The sequence below is a fragment of the Gymnodraco acuticeps genome, unplaced genomic scaffold (genome assembly GCF_902827175.1).
Source record: "Gymnodraco acuticeps unplaced genomic scaffold, fGymAcu1.1, whole genome shotgun sequence".
Classification (NCBI taxonomy): Eukaryota; Metazoa; Chordata; class Actinopteri; order Perciformes; family Bathydraconidae; genus Gymnodraco; species Gymnodraco acuticeps.
The window spans coordinates 541,721-567,563 of record NW_022990772.1 but is presented as its reverse complement, the minus strand read 5'-3'; the positions used below and the strand labels follow the sequence as shown (position 1 = coordinate 567,563).

General features: G+C 41.1%; 4 protein-coding genes across 6 annotated transcripts; 2 read left to right on the top strand and 2 right to left on the bottom strand.

Annotated features, from left to right (window-relative positions):
* Positions 1 to 317: 317 nt before the first annotated feature.
* si:dkey-27i16.2 (regulator of cell cycle RGCC) lies at positions 318 to 5,011 on the bottom strand. Of its 2 annotated transcripts, XM_034232678.1 has the most exons (5): positions 4,859 to 5,011; positions 2,844 to 3,008; positions 2,153 to 2,233; positions 1,474 to 1,536; positions 318 to 890 (listed from the first exon to the last, which is right to left on the bottom strand). In XM_034232678.1, the coding sequence occupies exons 1-5, from the start codon at positions 4,878 to 4,880 to the stop codon at positions 883 to 885; spliced, it is 339 nt and encodes a 112-aa protein (XP_034088569.1). In that variant the 5' UTR covers positions 4,881 to 5,011; the 3' UTR covers positions 318 to 882. The 2 variants fall into 2 exon arrangements, with proteins under 2 accessions (XP_034088569.1, XP_034088570.1); XM_034232679.1 differs by lacking the exon at positions 1,474 to 1,536.
* A 1,162-nt stretch (positions 5,012 to 6,173) lies between these two features.
* pcdh20 (protocadherin 20) lies at positions 6,174 to 9,757 on the top strand. Its single transcript, XM_034232677.1, has 2 exons — positions 6,174 to 6,284; positions 7,065 to 9,757. Exons 1-2 carry the CDS (start codon positions 6,237 to 6,239, stop codon positions 9,567 to 9,569), a joined length of 2,553 nt encoding a protein of 850 aa, XP_034088568.1. The 5' UTR covers positions 6,174 to 6,236; the 3' UTR covers positions 9,570 to 9,757.
* Positions 9,758 to 13,830: 4,073 nt separating this feature from the next.
* plp1a (proteolipid protein 1a) lies at positions 13,831 to 20,501 on the top strand. Of its 2 annotated transcripts, none has more exons than XM_034232670.1 (7): positions 13,831 to 13,974; positions 15,909 to 16,095; positions 16,222 to 16,378; positions 16,712 to 16,880; positions 17,828 to 17,901; positions 18,012 to 18,077; positions 19,939 to 20,501. In XM_034232670.1, exons 1-7 carry the CDS (start codon positions 13,971 to 13,973, stop codon positions 20,101 to 20,103), a joined length of 822 nt encoding a protein of 273 aa, XP_034088561.1. In that variant the 5' UTR covers positions 13,831 to 13,970; the 3' UTR covers positions 20,104 to 20,501. The 2 variants fall into 2 exon arrangements, with proteins under 2 accessions (XP_034088561.1, XP_034088562.1); XM_034232671.1 differs by lacking the exon at positions 19,939 to 20,501 and adding an exon at positions 18,482 to 19,802.
* Positions 20,502 to 20,870: 369 nt separating this feature from the next.
* On the bottom strand, positions 20,871 to 24,803 carry rab9b (RAB9B, member RAS oncogene family). The gene is made up of 2 exons (XM_034232672.1): positions 24,732 to 24,803; positions 20,871 to 23,868 (listed from the first exon to the last, which is right to left on the bottom strand). Exon 2 carries the CDS (start codon positions 23,809 to 23,811, stop codon positions 23,200 to 23,202), a length of 612 nt encoding a protein of 203 aa, XP_034088563.1. The 5' UTR covers positions 23,812 to 23,868; positions 24,732 to 24,803; the 3' UTR covers positions 20,871 to 23,199.
* Between the last annotated feature and the right edge of the window lie 1,040 nt (positions 24,804 to 25,843).

Below are 25,843 nucleotides of genomic sequence, written 5' to 3'. Positions count from 1 at the left end.
AGCATAATGAGAACAGACATTCAGGAAGCATAGGTACAAACCAAGGAGAATGGGTGAAGGGCCCCAGAGACATGTGGCGCGACAGTACCAACAGTCAATTTCAGGGATAGTGAAGTGTAGGAACACTGAATACAATTTAATGTCAGTACTGTCAGAAGTATTCTTCAGAAAAGTGAAAAGCTTTCAACGTTGTGTGTGTTTACGATCAGATGTGGCCAGCAAGGTCAGCTTTGTCTCTGCACTCAATATGGGACAACATTTACAGTAAATGTAGTTTCATATAATGTGTCAACAAAGAAAAAGGAAATCTATACGCATTCAATGAAAATGTAACTTTATTTATATAAATCTGTACAACCATTTATATATATATCTAAAAAAATAAAGGAATATTAACAATAACTATACACTGGAAATGTCTGCACATACATAACTGTTGATGGCCTATTACACACAGATCTGGACCTCTTGGACTTTAATTAATTTAAAACTAAAGTGCCATCTGTCATTTGGATCTGCTTCCTTATACAATAAATAACACTGAGGATTTAGGGCCGTTGTACTTATTGGAAATGTACATTTTGCAATAGCATGCTTCCTATGCTCTGGGAGTGTTTTCTCGTACCTCCAGAGGGTTTAGGGTTGGTCTATTTTCAGGAATTTGTCGCATATCTCTGATCTTAAGCTGTCTTTCCAGCTTGACGAGGCGTCGCCAAAAGTCTGCATTTTGGAATGGAGTGCCCTTCTAATTTCTGATGTTAACCTTTTCCCCTGGTGAAGCATTTGTTCCCTCAGATCTGCTCTGGTGTAGATCTGCGGTAGCCAGCCAAGTCGCCCACGGCCTGTTTCTCCCCATCTTCGTGTCTCTCTTTCTTTCTCAGTTCACATCTCTGCAAAAGAGAGGGGAAGAAAAATAAACTACAAAAGCCAGAATAAGATAAAAAGGCACCACACAGGAATATTAACACACATACAAACATGCACTGACTAATAGCTGAGCCTTGTAAGGATACAGGGGGAGTTAGGATTCATTGGTAACATTAATTCTCTCAGCGTCAAAACCACTGATAGCAGCGGATGTATGTTGTTCTTTGTGGTTTGTGTGTGTGTACGTGCACAAAGCCATGTGTTCACAGGCCTCTGAAACAGCACTGCTTTAGTGCTGATAGCAGGATGTTCATGTAGTCAAGTACACTATTATCACTAAAGGTCGTGCAGATAGTCCACCTGAGTCCCCAGACATGGCATTTACACACAAGAGGTGCTCCAAGATAAACAGGATGGGGGGTAGTACAGGGTATAAACATGGTGGCTGGCTACTACTACGCACTCTGTCAATGTGTAACAAATCATGCACTCCAATCCGGGTCTCTGCCCCTATTACACCCAGCAGCCTGCAGCTTGTCAGCTTAAGGGCAAACGGAATAAAGAAAGGGCCAAGTAATATGGGGGTTAATTATCTTAAATACACACCTGCAAGTTCTCGGTCCAACATGTCGATAAAACTCTCAAGTTCCCTTGTGTCTCCCAGCTTGGCTGCAGAAAGAGGACAGCGAGAAAAGGAATTGTAGTAACTGACGTAAAGCAATGGAACATTTCTGTGGGGAAATGCGGCTCAGTTGGGGGGTATTTTCCCTTGGACCAGAATCTGAAAACTAATCTCAGAGTTACATATGAACCAAAGCTCATCTTTTTTTCTTAGAACTGAGATAATGCTGCTTTTAAGTAAATCCCAGACACCTTGATGGATCCCACCAGGATCTATGTAAAATCATGCAAATATCTTTGAGGTTATCTGCATAAACCCTGACATTTGTGAATGACAATGTCTTGTTTTAGTCCATATAGATGTAACAGTTGCATCTACATGTCACAGAATGCAACAATTCTCATTCATGTATACACCCAAGTGAATCCTAGCTACACAACAGCACAAATAACCCCTGCAGGAGGCTTGGAGAGGGGGGGGGGTGGGGGTGCTGAGATGTTACAGTCGCAGCGGCAGGGGGCTTTGTTGTGTAAAAACAAAAGAGCTCCTAGCCTGAAGTAGAGGGTTTTTGTGTGGATGCGATAGTGATCAGAGTAAAAGTGATAGTGATCACTGTAAGAAGGAGGGCTATCTGGATGGAGATGGGCTGATGGGAGTTAGTACCTTTCGGTGCCAGCGTTATGCCTGCTGTGTGAAGCTCCTCCTCGCTGGCGTTCAAACTGTTTCCCAAAGAAGCTTCGCTGCCTGGGGGGAGAGGGAGGCGAGAAGGGGGTGAGCGGAAATAATAAACAGGAGACAAGCACTAAGGCCAGCCCATGCAAATGATCAAACAATAACAAACAATTTTAAAGCAGATAATGAAATAAGATGCAGCAAAATGAAGGTAAACGCGTATTCACTGTCGGCTTTTAAAACATTAGGGGGGCAAAATACTTTCAATAATGATGACGCAAGGGAGCAGAGGAACACACAATCTTCTTTTATATCATAACCCTCGACAAATGCACAACAGCAGCAACAAAAACAAAAAACAGACAATTACAGAAGATGGGTTATTCATAATTGGAGTTCCTTCTGGTACCCAGCTATTGTCATGATCAAAACAGCCCCTTTCATAGAAGTGTACATACAGGGATGTGTCCCCTTGTAATACTAATATCATGCAAATTAAAAGAGTCAAGCTGCAGTTGTTTTGGCTGATAAAGGGGCTCAACCGGCACCCATGGGGATAACCTCACTCACAACAAAATGATGCACTAAATAATGTCCTTCTTTATCCACACTTTGTACAATAAGCAAACATTATCTTATTAACTGCCACATTGTTCTAGTGCGATGGTTTTGTGTCACTCACTGTAATCCGAGTCCTCCACTCCGCTGTCGTCTCCTAGCCCCGTGCGACTTTTGGCCTCCTGCAAGACGTGCTGGTAAGGATGTGGTTTGCTCAGAGAGGGGGCCTTCAGCTCCTCCACCACATCCTGGAACTCCTGCAACAACCCATCCAGCTCCAGATCCAAGTCTGTGGAAAATGTGACAAAGATTGGAAAGAAACCATTTTATTCCACTAAAGGAAAATGTTAACATTGCTAGTTTTTTAAGAAAGCTCAAATAAAAGTAGAAAAGTTCTTAATAATGAGATTGAAGCGTATATTTGGAACATTTTTTTTAAATAAAACAAAAAAGTACATATCTTAGACTTTGTGATACAACTTTCAACACAAAGATATTTTGGGTGACTCTGAAATATAATAAAAGCTAAAAGCCAAAACCTGCAGTACAACTTTATGTCAGTGGGTTTTATCAGGTCACTTGACGAGTGAAAATAAAATTAAGAGCCCATAAGGCATATAAAACATCGAATAGCCTGTAAAAGACCTGGTCTGCTTACTGTGATACATAAATAATACATTTTTATCTTAAATCTAAGCAACACTTTTGGCCAATTCTTGAATAAATTCCTAGTCATTAAAGAACGGATGACCACAACTCAGTTTACCCACCATTTTATGAATATGATAACACTTTAACAGTCCCCATATGCAATATAAAATAGTGTTTTAAAGATATACAATGAAAAGTATAAGCAGATAGACACATTTAAATATGTATTAGAATTAGTGCTGTCAAAATTATCGCGTTAACGGCGGTAATTAATTTTTTGAATTAATTGCGTTAAAATATTTAACGCATTTAACGCATGTGCAGAATGGCCCGCCCCATACGTGCCACCAGTGGCAGCGCCAGGGTATGGCTGGGGTAGGCTACACCCATACCAAGAAATGGCTTAGCCCCACCATGAAAAATGATGTTAAAGTAAGAAAAATGATGTTAAAGTAAGCAAAATAAAGTCTGCCAACTCGCGCAGAGTAAATTGCACAGACAGCAGTTAGTAAGATTGATTTCAGTAGCCACGGTTTTGAAAACTTTTGTCACGTAGTGATCGTCTTCTCAATAGAACATATTTGATAACGGCGTGGTGTTGTTGCAGGAAGTCCCGACGGAGAATACTTTTGCTGTAGTACATGGGGTGCACATAACTGGTACGCAGGTTATGTGTGTAATCTGAAATGCGTACGGTCACTTGTGTCACAAAGCGCATTTGCGTACCGACGTACTTGTGAAGCTTTTCCAGAAGGCGGTTAGATCACCGGACGACAGAGTCGGTCTCCGTGTGCACAGACAGGGCTGCTGTTAACGTCGGTCTGTACAACGGAATTGTGCCAAAACTACGCCAACCGGCTGCGGAGGGAGACTCTCTCTCCCCCCCCCCTTCACTGGAGAACTGCGCTAAAACAGCTGATCACAACGTTCACACTCTGTGGTCAAGAAGTACTCCACGAGCCGCCGCCCCCCCCCCTCTGTCGACTTTCCTGAAGTACTCCCCCGTTGATAGAAATCAACACGTAATGAAATAAGACCCCACGGTTTGATGATTGATAGGTGTGTGGGTTGTCTTTCATTTTGACACGCAGAAAATGTTATAATAAACATAGATACTGTATGTTAAATGGATATATCCGCCTTCTTTCCATTCCCACAACAATATACATAAATAAATGGCATATTTTGGAAAATAGTTCGAATGGTGATTAATCATGATTAATTAATTTTTAAACTGTGATTAATCTGATTAAAAATGTTAATCGTTTGACAGCCCTAATTAGAATACAACTTTTCAAATGTGTAAATATGTGCAAATGGCCCAAAACATAACAGGCTATCTGATTTACATAACTGCCTTCTCCCTCAGTGTAACTTTGATTTCTCATGTAACAGGATTAAGTCATGTGTAGAGGTGAAAGCAGTTAGTTACAGCCTATGATCACCATCACTGTGTCATCATTTAAAACGAATGGCTCATACACTCACCTGTGTTAATGTCTGAGGTCATGTTGGAGCAGAGAAACTATACACCACCACGCTGATGCTGCTGCTGCTTCTGGGAGACTGGGTTCACAATGGTTTCAAGCTTACCAGCAGGACTGTAGTTTTATTATAAAGCCCTCCCAACACACACACACACACACACACACACACACACACACACACACTCACTCACTCACACACACACACACACACACACGCTGAGCTAGCAGGACGACACCAGCCAATCATGTCGCAGAAGAACCTCAGAGGTTTACTGTAACTGGAAAAAAAAAGTAAGCGGAAAGTTGAGAAGGAACCCCATACGCAAATGAGACGCACGGAAATAAGCCATTACGTAACTCAGGTTGCGGTTTGCATGATTTAAAATAAAGAAAATGTGTTTAGACTTTAAAGAACATGTACTCGAATACTGTTGATAATACGTATCGTGTTTTGGCACAAGGAAGTTTTATACATTCGGAGTCATACAATTAAATTAAGCTTTATTGAAAAATAAAAAAAAACGGCGATGATGATCACTCTAAGAACTTTGTAAGGGTCCTGTGTCACCTCGTATCACATTAAAATTAATGTATAGAAAACGGGATATATTTTACTTACATAGTCTTGATTTTATGAATGTAGGCTATACCTTTACAGTCTATGATTCATACCCATTCCCTGACTCTGGGCAGACTTGAATAAGTGGCACTTAAGTTGAAGTAGGCCTATGTGTATGTGTGTGTAAAACAAAAGTCTGAAATATTATAATTGTATTTATTTATTTACAGTTACTTTAAAGCAAAAACATGTACAATTTTGTTAGCGCATGTTGGAAAGGGGCAGCTATGGAGAAGATTATTATATAATGTTGTTGATAGTGACATCAATAGAAGCCTTTCACGAGAAATGTCTGGACAACTGTAATATTCATTATCCTTCACTCCAAGTAAAAGTTATTTCCTGATTTAAAATACTCAATCGCAGAAATTAAGGCTTATACTTAATTCATCAAAAGTGGTCGCTATGCAGAATAGCCCCTTTAAAAGTAACATTATGTGTATTCTGGTGTGTAGCATTTTATATTGCAGCTAATCCTGGTTGCTTTAAATATTGGTGGGAAATTCATCATGTTTTAAGTTTTCTATTTTTTTAATAAATCTAAACCTACAAATAACTTGAGCTTTTAGACAAATTTATGAAAGAAGGCAGGTAAACCTGTTCCTTCTCTGACCTATCCGGTGTCCTTCCGACACACCAGGTAAATATTGTAGGAGGGGCATGTCATTCATGATGCCTTCAGCTGAACAGGTTAAGGTTGCTTCCTCTTTCCTCAGAGCACATTGCTGCTGGGAGAACCTAGGTGGTATGTGTGAGCGAGATGGGCAATGGGACTCCTATTAATATGAGCTGGGCTGGACTAATGCAGGTCAGTGACTCAAAAGCAATGTGAGGATTATCCGTTCTGATAGTTTACTTATGTGTATCTGCAATGTTTTTCTGTAGTAGGCCTATCAATCAATCAACAACTTTATTAATCCCGCAAGGGGCAATTGGTTATGAGCAGCAGCTTATGTCATGTCTATTTGATGTTGTAGTGAGTACATGGAGAGGTACTGAGGAGTTTTGACAAATGAGTTTACTGACAAATTAAAAACTGTTACACTCATCCTTTGTTTAAGTGTCATGACTGGAATGTGAACAAGTGTGTGTGTGTGTGTGTGTGTGTGTGTGTGTGTGTGTGTGTGTGTGTGTGTGTGTGTGTGTGTGTGTGTGTGTGTGTGTGTGTGTGTGTGTGTGTGTGTGTGTGTGTGTGCGTGCGTGCGTGCGTGCGTGCGTGCGTGCGTGCGTGCGTGCGTGCGTGCGTGCGTGCGTGCGTGCGTGCGTGCGTGCGTGCGTGCGTGCGTGCGTGCGTGCGTGCGTGCGTGCGTGCGTGCGTGCGTTGTATCTGATCCGGATGGTTACTAAGTCATTTTTGACACCATGGGTGACTAAGTTGACTAAATCATCCAAAATGCAATGAAAGTGGTGATCAGCAATTGTATATGTTCAAATGTCTACTGTGAAGGATATCATAAAGCCTTAATGCAATCGAATGTAAAACAAAAAAGTTATGATTGATGAAAGTAGTAAATCGGTCAGGTTCGACCCAAAGACAACAGGAGGGTTAAAATAATTACTGCTCACAGTTTGTTTCTTCTCCTGTCAGATTCTGCTGGTTGTGGTCCATCTGCAGCAGATAATATGTGGTTCTGTCCGGTTTTCCATCCCAGAGGAACAGGCACCAGGTGTCCTGGTGGGGTCACTTAGTGAACACTTTCGACCTCCGTACCAGCTACTGACGCAGAAGTATCTGTGGATGGACAAAAACACTGGAGATTTCTACACCACTGAGGAAAAGATGGACCGCGAGGCCCTCTTCCCTGAGGAAACAAAAACTGAGGAATGCATTATTTTACACAATGCTGTCGTGGGGCCCTCAGGCGACCTTATACAGTTCGCAGTGATCATAGAGGACATCAATGACAACGCGCCTCATTTTGAAAACAGTGAAATACACTTGAAGATGTCTGAAGACGTGTCTGTGGGGACCAGTTTCTTATTGGATGACCAGGCTCTGGACAGGGATGCTGGGTATAACAGTGAGCTGTCGTATCAGCTTGAAGATTCTGATGGAGTTTTCAGTTTAACAGTAGAAGACGGGCCTGTCATCATGCTGGTTGTGCAAACAGCTCTGGATAGGGAGACTCGGGACATGTATCAGATGACGCTGGTGGCCACTGACCGTGGCACAGGCCCTTTAAGTGCTACAGCGACTTTAATAGTCACAGTGACAGATGTTAATGACAACTGTCCAAGCTTTAGCCCCGACAGCCCCCGCAGCGTCAGAATCCCCGGAGACTCCCCGAAGAACATGCTGGTTGCTCAGGTCAGGGCCACAGACCCAGATTCAGGCTCGAATGCTGCCATTGTGTACTCCCTCAGTCCCAAAGTCTCAGAGCAGGCCAAGAATCTCTTAAGCCTTGACAGCCTCACTGGGTCCATCAGACTAACACAGGACCTCCAGAGTGACAGCTCCGAGGAGCTGCTGTTGAAAGTGTTAGCTAGCGGTCATCACTGCCCCCCAGCAGACACTCAGGTAACTGTATCCGTGCTCCACAAGGCCAACCAAGAGCTGGCAATCAAGATCGGGTTCATAGTGGAGCATCAAAATGAGACTATGGTGTTACCAGAGAACCAACCCCCCACTGTCTTAGCTGTTTTAGAGCTTGAGGGTGACAGCAGATTTGAAGGCTCATCTATTGCCATTGAGGGCGAGGTACCTTTCACTCTGAGCCCACAGAATGGCAAATATCTCCTTTCCACATCAAAGGCCCTAGACTATGAGATGAAAAGAGAACATCATATTTTTGTTGTAGTGCATGCTGAAGGATCTGTGATCACTCATTCCAGGCGTGCGATCAGGGTGTTGGTGGCAGATGTCAATGATAATGCTCCAATTTTTGTCCAGTCTCACTGCAAGCTGGAGGTGGAAGAAAACAACCAGCCAGGGATGTCACTGCTGAAGGTCTTGGCAACCGACGCAGACAGTGGATACAACGGCAGGGTGACCTACAGTCTGGACAAACACACATCTTCCATCTTTAACATTAACCCCAATACAGGTCAGCTGTCTGTGTCAGCCATTCTGGACAGGGAACGGCAGGATGCACACACACTCACTGTGTTAGCACAAGATAGCGGCTCTCCTCCATTAGAGTCAGCGGCCACAGTATCCATTCAAGTGCTGGACCAGAATGACAATGCACCCGTTTTTATAACCCCTCACTTTATCTTTTTCATGCCTGAGAATGTAAAACCGTTTGCCCAGGTGGGGAGGGTTAGGGTGACAGACCCAGACGAAGGAGCGAATGGGAACACAGAGTTGCATGTTGTGAGCAGCAGTGGACCTTTTGTTTTGGATAACACCCTTGGGACACTGCACACCACCACCGACTTAGATCGCGAGACGCACGACCGTTATGAACTCTACCTGCTGGCTAGCGATCACGGGCACCCGGTCGCTTTGACTTCCACTGCCAGGGTAACTATCTTTGTGGAGGATATAAATGACAACCAGCCGAAAGTTGTCCTTCCAAGCAGCAACTCCTCCTGCCAGACTGTCTCTCAAACAGCCGTTACAGGCACCATTGTAACAAAGGTCTTTGCCATTGACGCGGACTCAGGGCTCAATTCGGAGATTACTTACACTGTTGTGATGCCAGACCCAGTGCAAAACACCAGTCCCTTCCGAGTAGATTCAATGTCAGGAAACATTACTGTAGCCCAGCAACTCCTACAGAAAGACCTGGGAATGCATCACCTGTTCATTGTGGTCCGAGATGGGGGGAAGCCAGCTCCACTTTATACCACTGTCTGGGTTAATCTGTTGGTCAACGAGAGCGTGGGGCCCTGCCACTTGGACCGGGAGCCCACCTGGTCAGGGACAGCTGACTTGGTTCAAACCCCCCAAAAGACCCAAATCTGTGAGGCAGTGGACATCAGATCTGCTCAGCTGACACTGTTGGTAGGCCTTGGTATGATACTGGTGTCCACATGTTGGCTTGTGGCGACAGTTGTTTTACACCTGAAGCAGAGGAGACTTCATCATAAAAATAGGGGGCACATTGAGGAGAATGAGATTCCACTCAGGCTTCAAGACAAATATTACTAACAGAATAAAGCAAGCAATGTGTGTAATCCTCACTCGCACTTTGTCAAGGATGAAATCAGTCTGTAATTCAAATACATTCTGAATATTTGTCAAACTCGTCTTGCATTTTGATATTGAGTTATTCTGATACAATGTGTGTTCAAACTGGGACAAATCTGTGAAAATAAAGTTGATACATTTTCTGATAACCTGCCTGGTGAGTAAATATAAAAAGGGTGGTATGATAAGTGAAGTATTTGAAGTTACCAGCAGAGAAAAAATTGACAATTGTAATTTGACACACAGGTTGTGTGTAAAGTGTTAAAATGCCACTGCAAGGCATTGCTAATGAAAATGTGATACATTGATTATCTTAAGGGATTATTCTCTATAACTCCAGCAGAGAGAAGAACAAGACTGAGATAATAGTCTGCTACATTGATTGGGTCTTTCTCAGATTTCAGAGTTGTGGGAAGTCTAAAGTATTTTGACACACAAAAGGGTTTATTGTTCCTCCGGTGTGGAGATAATGCAAGTCTCTCAAGAAGCAGCCCTGAGAGAAACTCAAGATTCAAGGGTTTTATTATCATATGCACAGTAGCTACAGTGTAGTTATGGCAATGAAATTCTTAGGTCCCGAGGTCCTCCAACAATGCAACATATAAGACATAAGACGTGAATAATAAGCCAGGAAAAGGCTAGTCAAAGCCAGGAAAAGGCTAGTCACTGTGACCTTTTTACCTGTGCTGGACTATGGTGATTTGATTTATATGAATGCACCTGCCAATTGCCTGGTCAAGTTAGATGCTGCGTATCATCACAGCACTGAGATTTGTGACAAACTGTAAAGCATTAACCCATCACTGTACCCTGTATGCAAGGGCTGGTTTGCTTTCACTAACTGTACGGAGGCTCAGTCACTGGTACATTTTTATAAAGCCATTTTAGGGAAACTTCCATCCTACTTCTGCTCCCTGATCTCACGGCGAATTGTAAGTGGCTACTGCCTGAGATTGCATGCTGTGTTTTTATTAAATGTGCCAACTGCTAGGACTGTCTTAGGGAAGAAAGCTTTTAGATGTGCAGCTCCTCTTTTTTGGAATAGTCTGCAATTGAAATGGAAACTGAGCAATCTGGTGTCACTAAATGTTTTTAAAGCTCGGTTGGATGCTACTCAATCGGAAGCTGTTGGTACCTGCTCATGTGGATAGTTATTGTAAATTGTAATCCCTGTAATGATGCTGTAAGATGTCCTTTTTGTTGTTCTGTTTATGTTTTTATGTTTCATGTGGAACCTACTTGAGCAGGTCTCCCTTGAAAAAGAGATCAATGATCTCAATGGGATACACCTGGGTAAATAAAGGTTTTAAATGAAATGAAAATCATAATAATAATATTAATAATAATAAAAAAATATTAGCATTTTACAACCAAGTTATCTGTAGTTTAATTAAAAAATTGTGAAGCAATTGTTTATGTACTTTGAAAATATTAATGTAGAACGATTTTTTTTATAAAATGTTGCATATTAGGAAATGGAGGCGAGGCGCAGCTGTGTGCAGGTGAGAGGTGGCAGAGGGACACACATAACACAGTGCTGGATTTTATCCAATGAAAAGTAGACAAACCTGCTATAATCCAAACAGAAAACCCCACAGTTTCGTTTTGACGACACATGTTTCAAGAGAAATCATACTATAGAAAAGTGGCGGTTCTAGACCAATTTGACTGGGGGGGCCACTGGGGGGCCAGTTATTTTCTGAGGGGGGCACAATAAATGCAGGACGAAAAAGAGAACTAGACAGTATGAAGTAATTGCGTATAAGAAAACAATGCAATACAGTTATTGGTATTTGTTTCAGTACACTTATTTATTTCAGATATATGTTATAGTTATTAGTTAGCTTCAGCTTAAGTTATAGTGCAATGTTTGCACTAACACATTTAACATTTAAAAAAAACAACAACAAAACGTTTCATTGTTAGGGGGGCCACAGGGGGGTCAGAGGTCAGTGTTAGGGGGGCACTGCCCCCCCCCCCCCCTAGAACCGCCCATGCTATAGAAAGCAGTTAATCTCATGGGTTACATTTGTATGCAGGGGAAGAATTGAGATATCAAAACTAGGATCAGGTTAAAATGTGTTTAAAATACAATTACACAAAGAGGGTAGATTCATTGTTTAAGCTTTTAACAATACAACATATTTGCTTTGTCTTTATAGGCAAGGCAAGTTTATTTATATAGCACCTTTCAACACAAGGCAATTCAAAGTGCTTTACAAAAAACCAAAGACATTAAGAAAATGGCATTTAAAATCAGTCATTAAAAAGAAAAGATAATAAAATGAACATTAAAAGAAAAAATACATGGATAAAAGTTACAGTGCAGTTTAAGATGTGAATAGTTCAATTAAAAGCAGCGGCAAAAAGAAAAGTCTTTAGTCTGGATTTAAAAGTAAAAAAGTTTTTCTTTTAAGAGCATAAACTATTGAGCAATCATTTAAAGATATACCTGTGTTAGAGGTGGGCCAGAGTTGTAAAACACACTTTACAACAACCTGGAGAGTGGAGAACAAAGCTTGTATAACATGAATGGTGTTCCTCTGAGAATTTCTGAGCAAGTGGCTTGAAGCAGGGGTGACTGTGGCTGCGAGGGAGTGCGGTCGTCTTTCAACCAGAAGGTTGTGGGTTTGATCCCAGCCCATGCAGTCAACATGTCGATGTATCCTTGGGCAAGATACTTAACCCTGAGTTGCGTGTGTGAATGTTTATGCATGTTAGTTCCTAGAGTAACATACACTGCTCTGTATGAATGGGTGTGAATGGGTGAACGACATATATGTAAAAGCGCTTTGAGGAGTCTTAAAGACTGGATAAAGCGCTATATAAGTACAGTCCATGTGAAACTAAATGATTTGATAAGGTTGTACTGTGACACCAACTCCATTAACAGAGAGAAACAAAAGAGCTACAAAATAAATCTACAAATAAAAGAAGCGTAATGACATAAGGAATAACAGATTCCATTAAAACATTAAATCCATTAATATTCCAAATTTGAAAAAACACTTGTGGTTCAACAGACATTTTTGACCTGTTAAATTAAATATCTAGCTATGCTTCCAGACTGTATTTTTGGAGCAACATGTTTTGATTAGCTTTCTGACAAAATTGACTTTTCTCAAAATATAATTTGTATTGTGGGATTAAACTCCTCATGTGTCTGCCACACTCACAAATGCTATGGCAGGAGAAAGCCTGCCATCTGCTGGACACTGGTAAAGCCAAATGTTGCTCTTTATTTCTAGTATTTTGCCAGAGGGTGTGTAGATGAATCAGAGGACAGTCTCTCACTCTGTCACAGTCGGGTCACCTGAGATCAGTGATGCTTCTCTGCTGCATGCTGCTCTGCTCCGCTCACAGAACATCTCATCTTAATCAAATCCAGTTTTTCTTTTTTTACTAAAGCTGAACATTTAATAGTGGGTTATGGGTTTCATGAGCTGACATGGACAAAGAAAACAGCTGGCACCAACCCAAATGGCCAGTGAATTATTGGCCATTTGGGGTTGGATGATCCCATATGACATAACAATCCAGTCTAGTTAAAATAGCAGTGATGCTTATCAAAGGATCTCACTGTAGTGATGCTCAGAATTACCCCGGTTTATATAGGCACTATCTGAATCAAATAATCCACATATTCATGGTTTGTGAACGCCACTTTAATCTTTATTTTATAAAATGAACATTCCAGCAATAAATAGACCCACTTAAGAGATATGATAAAGCATGTCAGCTTTGTTAGCTGGGATCTGGCACGTTCAGTACTGAATTTAAGACACTTCAGTTAAATATATGACACTTTCCTTAGTCTGGAGAGCATCACCTGACTTTCCACAGGCTTATATTTGAAAGTGAAACGCTAGACCACCTTCACTGGTCATGGACATACAGTGTCATCCTTCCCTAAAGACTATGATCCATTAGCTGTATTAAGTTGTATTGATCAGGCTCTAGATGTTGGCTTTAAAACAAAAGGCCGTTGAGAACCAAGGACTGTTTGTCCTAGAGTTGGGGTGGCTGACTCACAAAAGTTGTTTCTTTCGTTTCTTTCTGTATTTGCATATGAAGTTGCTCTCTGTACGTGCAAATGTGCGTCAACAATGAACTAAGAACATTTCTGCAAGCGTAAGAACCTTGACCTCCTCATTATTCTCCGCCACGAAGTTAATTGAAAAGAGACATTGTTTCTTTAAGATTGCCCTTGCAGTCATCAGTGGGTCTGTCCATTGTTGGAACAGAAAGCGAGTTGAGGTTGATATACGGGGGCCGGAGACCAGTTGCGCATATCATCAGCGGATCAGCTGCAGAGCAGGCAGCAAACAGTAGACGAAAGGTCCTCGAACGCATCATCCAGACATGGGTAAGAAACTCCGGCCACGTATTAACTTTGAGCAGACACATTACATCATATTATCAAATGTGCTTTTTATTTCATGTGATTTGCTCGCAGATATGAATGGGACTGTGAAAGGGCATCAGAAGTCATTACTTTTTTGGTCAGTTTAGAGGTCGGATACTCACCGGCTGATGCCGCACTGATATCAAGAGATTTATGTCATGCTTGAGATGGCAGGGCTACTTTCACAGGAGCCTTGTCGCATTTGCTTTCAGTCGCAATCTTTCTCAATTTTTAAAGTGCTGAACTTGTCCTCAGCTTTGCATTTTCAACCAAAACGAGGCCTGTGTTTTCATTTGAGTCACAATTGACATAGTGGGTGCAGCTTTGTTTCAGCTCTTTGTTCCGCCTCGTGAAGTCATTAATTAGTTAATTGGTACAAGGTGTCAAGGAATGTGGGCCAATGTTGGCTAGACTGAAATGTTTGGATTTATGTGAATGCTGCTACTTTTTGATATTATGATGACCACAGCTTTTTGTGCACGTAGTAGAAAGTGTAATTTGCACACTACAATTGCCTTCCCTATAACAATACTGAAAAATTCCTTTTGCTAGTTTTCTCACAGTTTATCTATCAAAACTCCCTCTTCCACGCTACAGTAGTGATGCCATCTGAATGACAGTGATCCCAGTTTCTCTCTCTCCCTCACACACACCCACACATAGAAGTGCTCAATTAAAGAGCTATCTATTTGCCCCTCCTGCCATCTGTGTTTACTGTAATGGTACCAACCGTCTGTCTGCTTCCATTGTGCATGCTGTGTGGATGCACGCTTTCAAGCATGTAATGGCACACATGCACACAGTCGCATTGTTTGTTTATAGATTTGCTTTTTTCCATCCTCTTCCAGCACAGACAGCTCCCCACTATCACTGTCTTGTTCCTGTGTCTCCCCCAGAAGGAAGTCTCTGAGTGTGTGCGTGTGTGTTCGTGTGTGTCAAGCAAAGAGGTGCCTCTGGCCTTTGTTTGCATGACATTGGTGGCCCTTGTATCCCCATGATGCCTTAGGACAAAGACGGTTGTCTCTGCAGTCACAAAAGCAGCCTCTCTTTCACTTTGTCTCTCCTCTCCATCCTCCCCCTTTTCTCACACTCTCCATGCTGGTGAATGAAGTCAGGGTGCGAGCCGGGGTCAGAGCAGATACATCCCCATGCCCTTGGGCCTTTGGCATCCATTCAGACATCACATGACTATAGGGGAGAGTGCACAGCTTTACCAAGGGAATTAAAGTGTTAACAGCTGCTGCTCAGTCAACAGTGTCATAGAAACATGAATTCAGCATTTCAATGAAATCTCACTCAAATCTTGTTGTTTTCTAATTGTGGAGATATTTGTGTTTGTATAGAACAACATTTTTGAGGCATCAATTCCAATATGTTCTGTCTTAAACTCGATTCTATGGAATTTCATGTTCACACCGTTTTAATATGGTTCATCTTTCTCTGGAAATTCCAACTCATTGTGCTCCCCTTTTTTATGGGAACGACTTTCCAAAGAACCAGTCACTATGGAAACAGTTGGCAGCAAGTTCTGTGAATCATCCAGCATAACAGAAACACATATTGAATAATTGATTTTTACATCGCCAAACATTGAATTGCCAACAACTTTGATAATCAATTCATAGCATTTATTATCAAACATCTCTTAGGGTATCTAGCTCGGAAAAAACAAGGATATTGAGTATGTCAGTTTGGGCTCTAAGAAACTGTGGAAGACATTTAAACACTATTTATTGACTAAATAAATATAAAATTATCATGTAAAAAAGATCCATGTTTTAGTAGTGTGAAGGAAAAAACTGACAAAGGGATATCTCAAAAATAGAAACAGAGTCTGTGTCATATTGAATCCGTTGATGATGTGCATTGAATTTCATGGTGCTGCGTCTTGACAGGTTGCTATGATTGCTGTATGCGCTGTTTGGGTGGGGTGCCATACTGCTCCCTGGTCGCTACACTGCTATGTTTCTCTGGCATTGCCCTCTTCTGCGGTTGTGGGCACCAGGCACTCACCGAGTCGGAAAGACTCATCGAGACGTACTTTGCTCGTAACATGCAGGACTACATCACCCTCGCCTACATGTGAGTGGTAAATCTATGCATTTCCATGATTACAGTGACATTTGTAACCTTGTCATGGGATTTCTTTGTATGTATTTAGAAGGTTAAGCTTCTTGTAACAATCTTTCTTTTTCCTTTTTTCTTCAGCATCCAATATTTCCAGTATTTCATCTATGGTTTGGCCTCCTTTTTCTTCCTCTACTGCATCGTGCTGTTGGCGGAGGGTTTCTACACCACAAGTGCTGCCAGGCAAACCTTTGGAGAGTTCAGGAGCACTATGTGTGGCCGCTGCCTCAGCTCCTCGGTGAGAGGGCCTAGAGTGGGACAAGTAAAGGGGATTGGATGGGATTAATACACATATCACTCCCTGGTGGGTGCTGAGCTGAAAATCTTAAGGCTGCTAAAAACCTTTGAGGACATGCAAAGATAAGCATACATTGTGTGTTTGAGTGGGTGGGGATAAAAAAGCTGAGTGGTTGGAAGAAGAGGAGTAGAACACAGAGTAAGATAATAAGAAAATCAAAAAAAAAAAGGTCACTTAGTGAGTCAATGCTCATAAAAACACTCACCAAGATTATGTGCATCAGTTTATTATGATGATGCAACCTAATGTTTATTATACTTCTTCTTTGCACAGTTTATAGTAATGACTTACGTACTAGCCGTGCTGTGGCTGCTGGTGTTCGCCTTCTCGGCCCTGCCTGTCTACTTCTTCTACAATATGGATGCCACCTGCCACACCATTGATGTTCTGACTGAGACCCCAGCGAGTATCAACCAGCTCTGTGTTGATGCAAGGCAATACGGTAACAGGACAACTTTGATGGCAACCTATTGGACTGCTTTATCACACTAAGTTTATCATTCATAAATCCCATGAAAATGCCAAAAAGTTGTTTTCACTAACTGACTGTGAATATTCCATCAGCACATGTTCAAAATGCTAAGCTAAGCAGGCTAACATGCTCACAATGACATTGCTAACATGCTTATCTTTGGCAGGTATTATGTTCACAATCTATTAGCATGCTAACATTTGCTTATAATTAGCACAAAGAACAGCTGAGGCTGATGGGAATGGCATTAGGTTTGCAGATCAAAACTTGGACCAACTTATTTGTTACATTTTAAAGTTGAGAACGTTTTGAAATGTTTTGGCAATATCCTACATTTGAGATTTCCCCAAATATCCTAAAATGCTATTCTCATTGTGGAAGTAGAGGAATAAGTTAGGAAATTATCAAAGCAAATGAGGATTCATGACATGCGCACCATGGACGTCAGAACAAATGTTGTCGCAATCCAGCCAATAATTGTTCTTTCATTCTAGAGTCGCGGGGGAAAGCTCAACATTGACCTCCTTATTGTGTCTAATAACTAGCCATACAATGACCCACTCTGTTTCAGTGGATGACATGTTCCTAACCATGTTCATGGGCGCTTTACTTTTTCACTTCATCCCACATAAACAATCCTGATGGTGTAAAAAAAAGTGCCCAACAAGTACATATATGGTATGGTACAAAAAGAGTTTGCCTAGCTGGTAATGAAAAGAGTTTTAACTTGAAAGATTTCCATATTTAAGTGCCTCAAGGCATATCTCAAAAAATATGAAAAACGTAGCGTTGTTGGTCTTTAGGTCTTTAGGTTTTAGTAATATTGGAAAACAAATATAGAAAAATGCCAACATTGTCCTTTGATAGTATTTTGTGTTTGAAAGATCAAATAAATAGATAAATGTTATTTTGAACAGGTCTCCTGCCATGGAATGCGGTGCCAGGGAAAGCTTGTGGTATGACTCTCTCCAATGTTTGCAAAACCAGAGAAGTAAGGACCCGGGAATAATAAAAGCTCTGCAGTCATGTTCTACAATTTGCTTGACAAGAAATGAAGATGTATGTCATCACCACTAATGCAGCTCTCTTATCTCCGATCAGTACCAGATGACCTATGACCTCTACATTGCTGCCTTCGCTGGTGCTGGCATTACTCTCTTGGCTCTGGTGAGTGATTATTCCTCAGATGGGGCCCATTTGTCTGCGTTTCCACAGTAGGGTACAATAGTGTTATGACTCATGTGACTCGGTGACGCTCAAAGTGTAGGCGGCGAGGCATCTCAGACCTCCATGAGTGATGACTTTTGTACTATTGCTCTCTGTTCCTCTTTCTCAGCTGACACAAACATCATAATAGTGCTGTAATGTCTGGTGGTTTTCTAGCCAGGCAAATGGAGCACCCATTATACCGGCATGCTCCATTACAGAAGCCGTTATACGGATGGAATCTGTTATCAAATTAATGCCATTAGCAGTTAATCATATATTTTCTTATGTCTGGTTTCTGGATGTTCTGGATTTGTCACTCTTCCATATTCTGACACCTCCTGTCTCTGCTTTTCCTTCCATAGCTAACCTATACTGTCTCGACCACCTATAACTTTGCGGTTCTTCGGTATCTGGGGAGAAAGGGCATGGGTGCACGGTGTTAGTCTCACCAGCTCTTTCACTACCTCACTATCAACATGGGGATGTAAAGGGACGGCAACAATTCTCTCCTTCTCATCATCTGCACAGAACCACCTGTGGTCACGGACTCTTGAAATGTTTATATTTTTACTTTTCTTGTTGGGAATAATGTTATTTTTTTCTATGCTTGTATGTTTTTCTACTGCCTTAATGCAGTACATCTTATTTCAGTATGTCCTATGCCATGTTACCAAAATATTTGTAAATTATTGCTCTTTTTTTCTTGTTGAGAATATAATTAATTCCTGCTTCCAGTTGCTCTCAAAATAGAAATAACACATCACTAATAAATTAACAGGTGTAAGGAATAACCACCAATTTGCGACACATGTGCTGCGAGAATGCAGCTGTTGCACAGAATAGGGATTATGTTACCATGACTACCATCCTTCACATCTGGTTGCCATGGTGGCAGACAAGCATGCATTTGCAGTCTCACGCTGACCTCAGGACTTTTCTCACGGGCTGGAGAAAAGCCTCAACAATGAAGTCATGGCCGTTCTGAAAGCCAACCAATAAGGAGCCAGTTGTGGGGACCATCTGCGCTCCGATTCTCTGCCAAGGGTTATATTACATGTCAAGGGAGAGGGTCCAGCAAACAATGAGAGGGTTAGACCTCTCTGAAGCCTAAATGCAGCCCATCTGAGAGACACACACACACACACTGCATGACCCCCACCTCCCTCCAAACAATTGAAGTGATGGATTCAAAGTGAAGGAATTTTAGATTATTTGGAATTGTTCCTTTTGGACAAAGGGACATACTTGTTTGGTTCTGATCTAGAAAGGTCATAAATTGTTTCTCATCTTTTTGAGATTAGATTGCAAAAGCACTTGGTGCTAATTTATCAAGTGACTTGGTATTATTTGACCTAAAGCACATTGTTGAGGTGTGATCCCCTCGCTGCTCTTACTGCATGACTGAGGTACTTTTATAAAGATTTGTTTTGTCTCCTATGCTTTAGGAATGTTGTTGTAGTTATTGTATAACACATCTTGTTTACTTACTTTAGATGTTTCTACTACCACTTTTACACTTTGGGTATTTCTAACAAAACCTTTTGCAGCATAATAAGAAGATTATTCTATTTGGTGTGAGCTTTACCCAGCTGTGAGTGGTGCATTTGTCAAATGGCAGCTGGCTGTTTGATGATTATTTTTGTGTTGGTAAAATTTGATAATAAAAAGAAAATGATGTGCAGAGTGCCTTTTGAAAAGATTTGTTTTGTAGTCTGTGTAGTGTATGTGTTTAACTAGTGCTCCAGCCTTGGCTTTCTGCCATATGTAGGGGCCAAGGTGTTTTGTAAGGTGTTTGTATTCTCTCCTCTTGTGTCTACAGGTGCCCTTCTCCCTGCACTTGGCTGTGAACCAGGTGTACCACAGGAAGCTGAGGCACGGTGAGAGAGAGGAGAGGAGAGGCTATGATCTGTACGGGAGGCTTCAGCGGGACAGAGGGCGGACACTGTGCTCCCCGTACCCTGCAAACACATCTGACATCTCCTGACTGCGCTTCTGGTGTTGCTGCAGGAGCTTTTCATGACGACCATCACAATTAAGCTGCTCATAAAATAACGACATATTCAAGTGAAGTTTACCACTTTGATAGTATTTGGTTAATTGATTCCCTTCATTAATTCAATGTTTTAATTAAATTATGTGTTCACATCTAAAGTAGTGAAATTGTACAAATGCAGTTGGGAGCCACGACTGTTCAATACTTTATTCTTATATAACATTCTCTATTTGACAAAGTCTATAGACTCTATACTTTGTGTATATTTCCTTAAAGACAGAGATGTAGTTTGAAAGGCATACATGATCATTTGTTGTTTTGACCTCACAGTATGCGGTGCATGCTTGATATATTTTTTAATGAAGAGGAAATAAACTTTGTTCACCATCTCAAGGGTTCCCCCTACATACTTGGTCCTTCAATCACAATCAAGGTCTTGTGTAAAGAAAATACAAACAAGGAGGGTGTGGGGATTATATTTTCAGAGCTGTGTTTTTAGAACTTGCTAAGACATATACTAAGGCTTCATTTTAACACTGCTACTTTTAAGTGGAAACAGAGGCAACATTTTTACTTCATTTGAAATGGCTGTTGAAAGGTGGACCGAGATGAGGTACGCTGATTAATTTGAGTGGCCTATTTTAGTTTTTAAATGCTTTGAAGCTTTTGGTTTCCAAACGTAAAAGCTATTTCTAAAGCCACATACTTTCATGTATGTTCAAGGCATGAGCACAAAGTACCACACACACACACAAAGGTAGTGTCTCCATTTGGTATGTTGCATGTTTTATTTGTAGCCAAGCATGATGGGAGAGTATTTGCCGTTTTGCCAGCATGTCGGCACGCCAGCCTTTTCCTTGGTAGTGCAAAAAGAGGAGAGCGGGAAGTTGAGATGAATAGTCTGACTTTCACACTCATGGGATTGAGCATGAGTGTGACAGACGTTCAGTGTCATTATGGACATTATTATGAAATGAATGCAATTGACATAAGCCATTCATTTGGACAGCCCAATGAAATGTGTTTAACATTCATAAATAGTACAGCGACATAAAAAAACACAACACAAGACGTTTGCAGTGAGATAAGTGAGAGCAACACACTGTCGGGTTATGCTACCAGCTTTTAAGTACCCACTGATTCTCAGGTAAGTTAGATTTCAGGTAAACACTGTGGTTACAATATGTGAACAGGATAAAAACTGAAAGGTAAAGTTAAGAGACAGTATTCGGTTCAACCCAGGAAACATTAACACTGACGAATGATACGCTAACAGCTAACACTTTTGCTTTGAATGTATGAATGCTACCAGTTTTTGTAAGATCACAGTTCATACGGTTTCTCTCATACTGCTACTACTAGTGCTCAACACACCTTTACAGTAAGAAAAGCGTTTTAATTCAAGGTCTACATTAAACCATGTAATAAGTAAATATGACCGTACCCAATTCTGTTCATTTTTACAATAAAGCTCTTGTAATTTGAACCATTAGTCTGCACACTGCACCCAATGAAATATGAGGCTTTTTCTTTTACTTGAAAGGCAAATCTCAAGCTGAGAGAAAACTCAATACCTCCAACATAACAGAAAGATGAGCAAGCACTATAATAAGAACAGCGATGGCTTTGTGCACTCAGCAGATGAAGACATTTGATCTAGTTTATGCAACAGTAGACGCAGCATAAAATACTATTAGGCAGCGATCAAAAATACTGGTGAGAATACATTCAGACTGAGTTTAAGAATGAGTTTGAAGCATTGCATATCAGCATATTATTTTTCCTGTTTGAAAAACATTAAAGTTAAGTACCATTTAGCTGAGAAAAAGTAAACCATGTAAAGTTGTCAGAATACTCAGTTGTATTTTCACTCAATACTGTACGAATGGACGGGAGAGATGATGCACACTGCACACATGAGTAAGAAGGCTTGTGCTCAGGCTTTTCACATTTAACAGAGACCTGGAATGCCCAGACAGACAGAAGTACAATGTGTATGTAATAAATCCAACAACAAAAAGAGACTACAAGAAAAATGCCAAGAAAAAAAGCCAGCACAAGATTACAAACTTGCCAAAACTGTAAAACCTATTGTTATTCTGATAATTACAAATTCCTCTATACATCCAGAAAACAGACTCATATCAGACAGAATTCCACCCAAAAAGTAAACGCGTGCGAATACGGAAATGCGCCTCACAGAAAAAATAAACAGTTTATCAACAACAGCAGCAAAATTATTATTATTTTATAAGAAACACTGATCCTTATGTGGCAAACAGGCCCATGTACACAAATCATGGGAAATAAATGAATGCCTAACGTGCAGTGTGGTAATACAAATAATGGACAGATGTTCATAAGCTCGTACCAAATGCTTAGTCACAGCTGCAGAATTAAAGCTTAAAGTTCCCTTCGCATCGAAGACCCCTGTGTTAGAGAGCAGCAATTATTTAAGTTCCTCGAATCACAAATCATATAATGGTCATCACACTAATATTGGAAGCCCTGATGCACAATACCTGCCTGTATAAGGAACACTGTCACTCATAGACACTGTTTGTACATTAGCTCTTTACTTCTGCTGAAAGATTTAATAACAAAAGTGTGAAACTGCGTTCAAAGTCCCTCAGGAAAATGTGTGTGCTCTTTATAAGGGGACTAATATAATGTCTCGTCCACTGTATTATTAATTGTTATAATTCAAATTAAAGCTTTAAGCAGCGATGAATAAATGCTCTGTAAACACTATTAGATACAACTCCTGCATCGGCTGAAGCTGGCTGAAAATCTTTTTGTGCAACAACACGACTGAAAGCAGACTCTGAAAAAGAGAGTGCAAAGGATAAAGGTGTTAAAGGTTGCCTGTACCTTTGTTGGAGCACTAATTCAACAATCTAGCAACAGCTGAATCCTTGACCAGCTCAGAGCAGCTGCACCCTATCCACTATTATCCTCCTGGGGATACTGTCCTCAGTATCCTGTACCTACAGTTGTTCCATTAACAATATCTGACCGACTCTCAAAACTGCCACAGGCGAGTTTCAGCCAGAGAGATTAAGACAAGGTGGATTCACACATGAACAATCAGCAGCAAGACCCGCGAGATGTTTTGCGGTTGCCATGGAGATCGATAGTACTACCCAGTAGTGCGTGGTCAATCTGGTCCTCAGCAGCCAGCACCACTCTGACAGCTGCCTCGAACGCAGCTGTGACATTAGTGTCATCCTTAGCACTCGTCTCAAAGTACGGGCAGCAGCCGCTCTCCTCACACCAGGCCCGAGCTTCGTCCCCCCCCACCTCCCTCTGATCCATGTCCACCTTATTGCCGAGCACCACAAAAGGGAAGCGCTCAGGGTCTTTCACATCTGAGTAGTACATGAACTCTTTCTTCCAGCCGCCGAGGTTCTGGAAGCTCTGCAGGTCGTTCACAGCGAATGTGAGCAGGCAGCAGTCTGCGCCTCGGTAGAAGGGGGTGCGGAGGGACTTGAATCGCTCCTGGCCTGCTGTGTCCCAGATCTGAAGAGTGACCAAGCGCCCGTCAACCTCCAAGTCCCGGTTCAGGAACTCCACGCCGATGGTGTGAAAGGACTGGGAGTCGAAGCGGTCGGTGACATAACGGTTCATGAGGGAGGACTTGCCCACCCCACCGTCTCCCAGCAGGATCACCTTCAGGAGTAGGCTCTTACCGCTGATCATGTTTCCTCCCACCCAGCAAGGCCTCCACACCAGGTGGCCGACCAGGGTTGATTTAACCTAGAAAGAGGAAGTAACATAACATTGATACTTACTACACAATTAAAGAGAAATGTAAATCACTATAGGAACTGAAACCTAGTATATTTTTAGAAAACAGCAGAACACAAGTCTGTGGACTTTACTTCACATATGATCCAGTGTAGATAACTAGGGAAAAAATGCTGTTCTTGCAACATTTGTATGAAAAAAAGAGATGTGTAATGGTTTACTAGTTTCAGGGACACAGTGACAGGGGTGAAGGACCGAGATGTCTTCCAAAGGTCTCTGTTTAAAGCTCAGGGAGGACTACAGCCTTATGGTTTACTCCATGGCTCATGATAACCTACACAAGCCATAGCGTAAAGACCTAAAGATTAACGTGCAATAATTAAGATAGTAGTTTTAATGACGTAAATAATAATTCCTACGCCACAACAACAGGGGCGAGTCAGGATCATGAGATGACTCTAGGGACAGCCTCTGCACCTGCGCAGAGCCCCAACATGTACCAGCTTGTTGTCAGATGTTTACTGCTGGCTACCCTGCATCTCCAAGGGTCTCTGCGAAACTCTGGATGAAGTGCTAGAGCAGAAGTTAACTAGGAACCAAAAGAGATAACAGGTTTCTAAAACCTCCAATGCAATGCAACAGGCAAAACACACTGCTAAATCGTGTCGCGGCTTAGAAAAGCCTGACAGCCAACTAACAAGCTAGCCGGCTACTCTGGAGGCTTGTTGACATGCAGGCTAACCGCTAGCATCAGTGCAAGTGCTAATCAAAACTACTTTAAAAGCAACAAAAGAACAAATGTTGCACTGAGATGATTTACCTCTGATTGTATGCGTCTTATTTCAATATAAAAATCCTGTATTTTGACTCACCCTGTCACTATCGCTGATATCGCGCTGTCTGCCCTCCTCCCCTACATCTGACTAACTGTCGTGACATGCGCGCCCCCATTGTGAAGCTGCACGTGCACACCGCCCAGACAGAGCGAGGTCCTAAAGCCCGTTCCGTATCGCTGTGAGATTACATAGATAGATATTTACTTTATGTATCCCAAATTGGGAAATAGTTTTGTCACTAAAAATTAAATTAAATACAAATAAAAAAAGAAATATTAAAAGCAAATATATTTGTTGAATTATTATAGATTAGTGTGAGATGTACACTGTAGCCTGTGAGGTGTATGCATGTGTCTTTATAAATTCATCGCACACATGTTTTTAAGTACATTTTTAATTGGAAATAGGACTACTCACTTGAGTTTTTGTTTGCTATGGTACTTTTGCTTCACAACAGTTCAGGAAAATATAGTACCAGTGGTACCAGTGGTTTGAAATAACTAAATACTTTCACTCAAGTGCTGTACGATTTTGAGGGATTTGTTGAATTGAATATCTCGTTTTTTTTGCTGTAGGCCTATATTGTGTACTTTTACGCCATTACATTTATTTAATACTTTTAGTTAGGCCTACTTTACAGATTTAGATTAATGATGTGAAATATAAACAACACTAAAATAAGACTTTGGTTACACCTAGTAAATTCACAAGCTACCCTGCCCTATACAAAGTCATAAACTAGCTGCACCTTTACCAGCTTTGATAACTTTAATGCATCAATAGACCAATCTACACAATGAGTACTTGGTACTTTTACATACAACTACATTTAGCTGACAATACTTTTGTACTTTTACTTAAGTAACATTTTGAATGCAGGATTTTTAGTAGCAGGAGTACTTTTTCCACCTCCACTTTTAACTCTGTTACATTTATTTGACAGATGTTTGCTTATTAGTCACTTTGCAGATTAATATATGCAACAAACACCTTGATTGATTATATTAAACTGCCCAACATAATGTAGCATCAATTAGATCTTTATTTTATTTTTAATTGAATGATTAAAAAATATTCAGTTTTACATTATAGGACATTTTCATCATACTTCTTTCAATATACGTTTATTAATATTATCCAGTGACAAG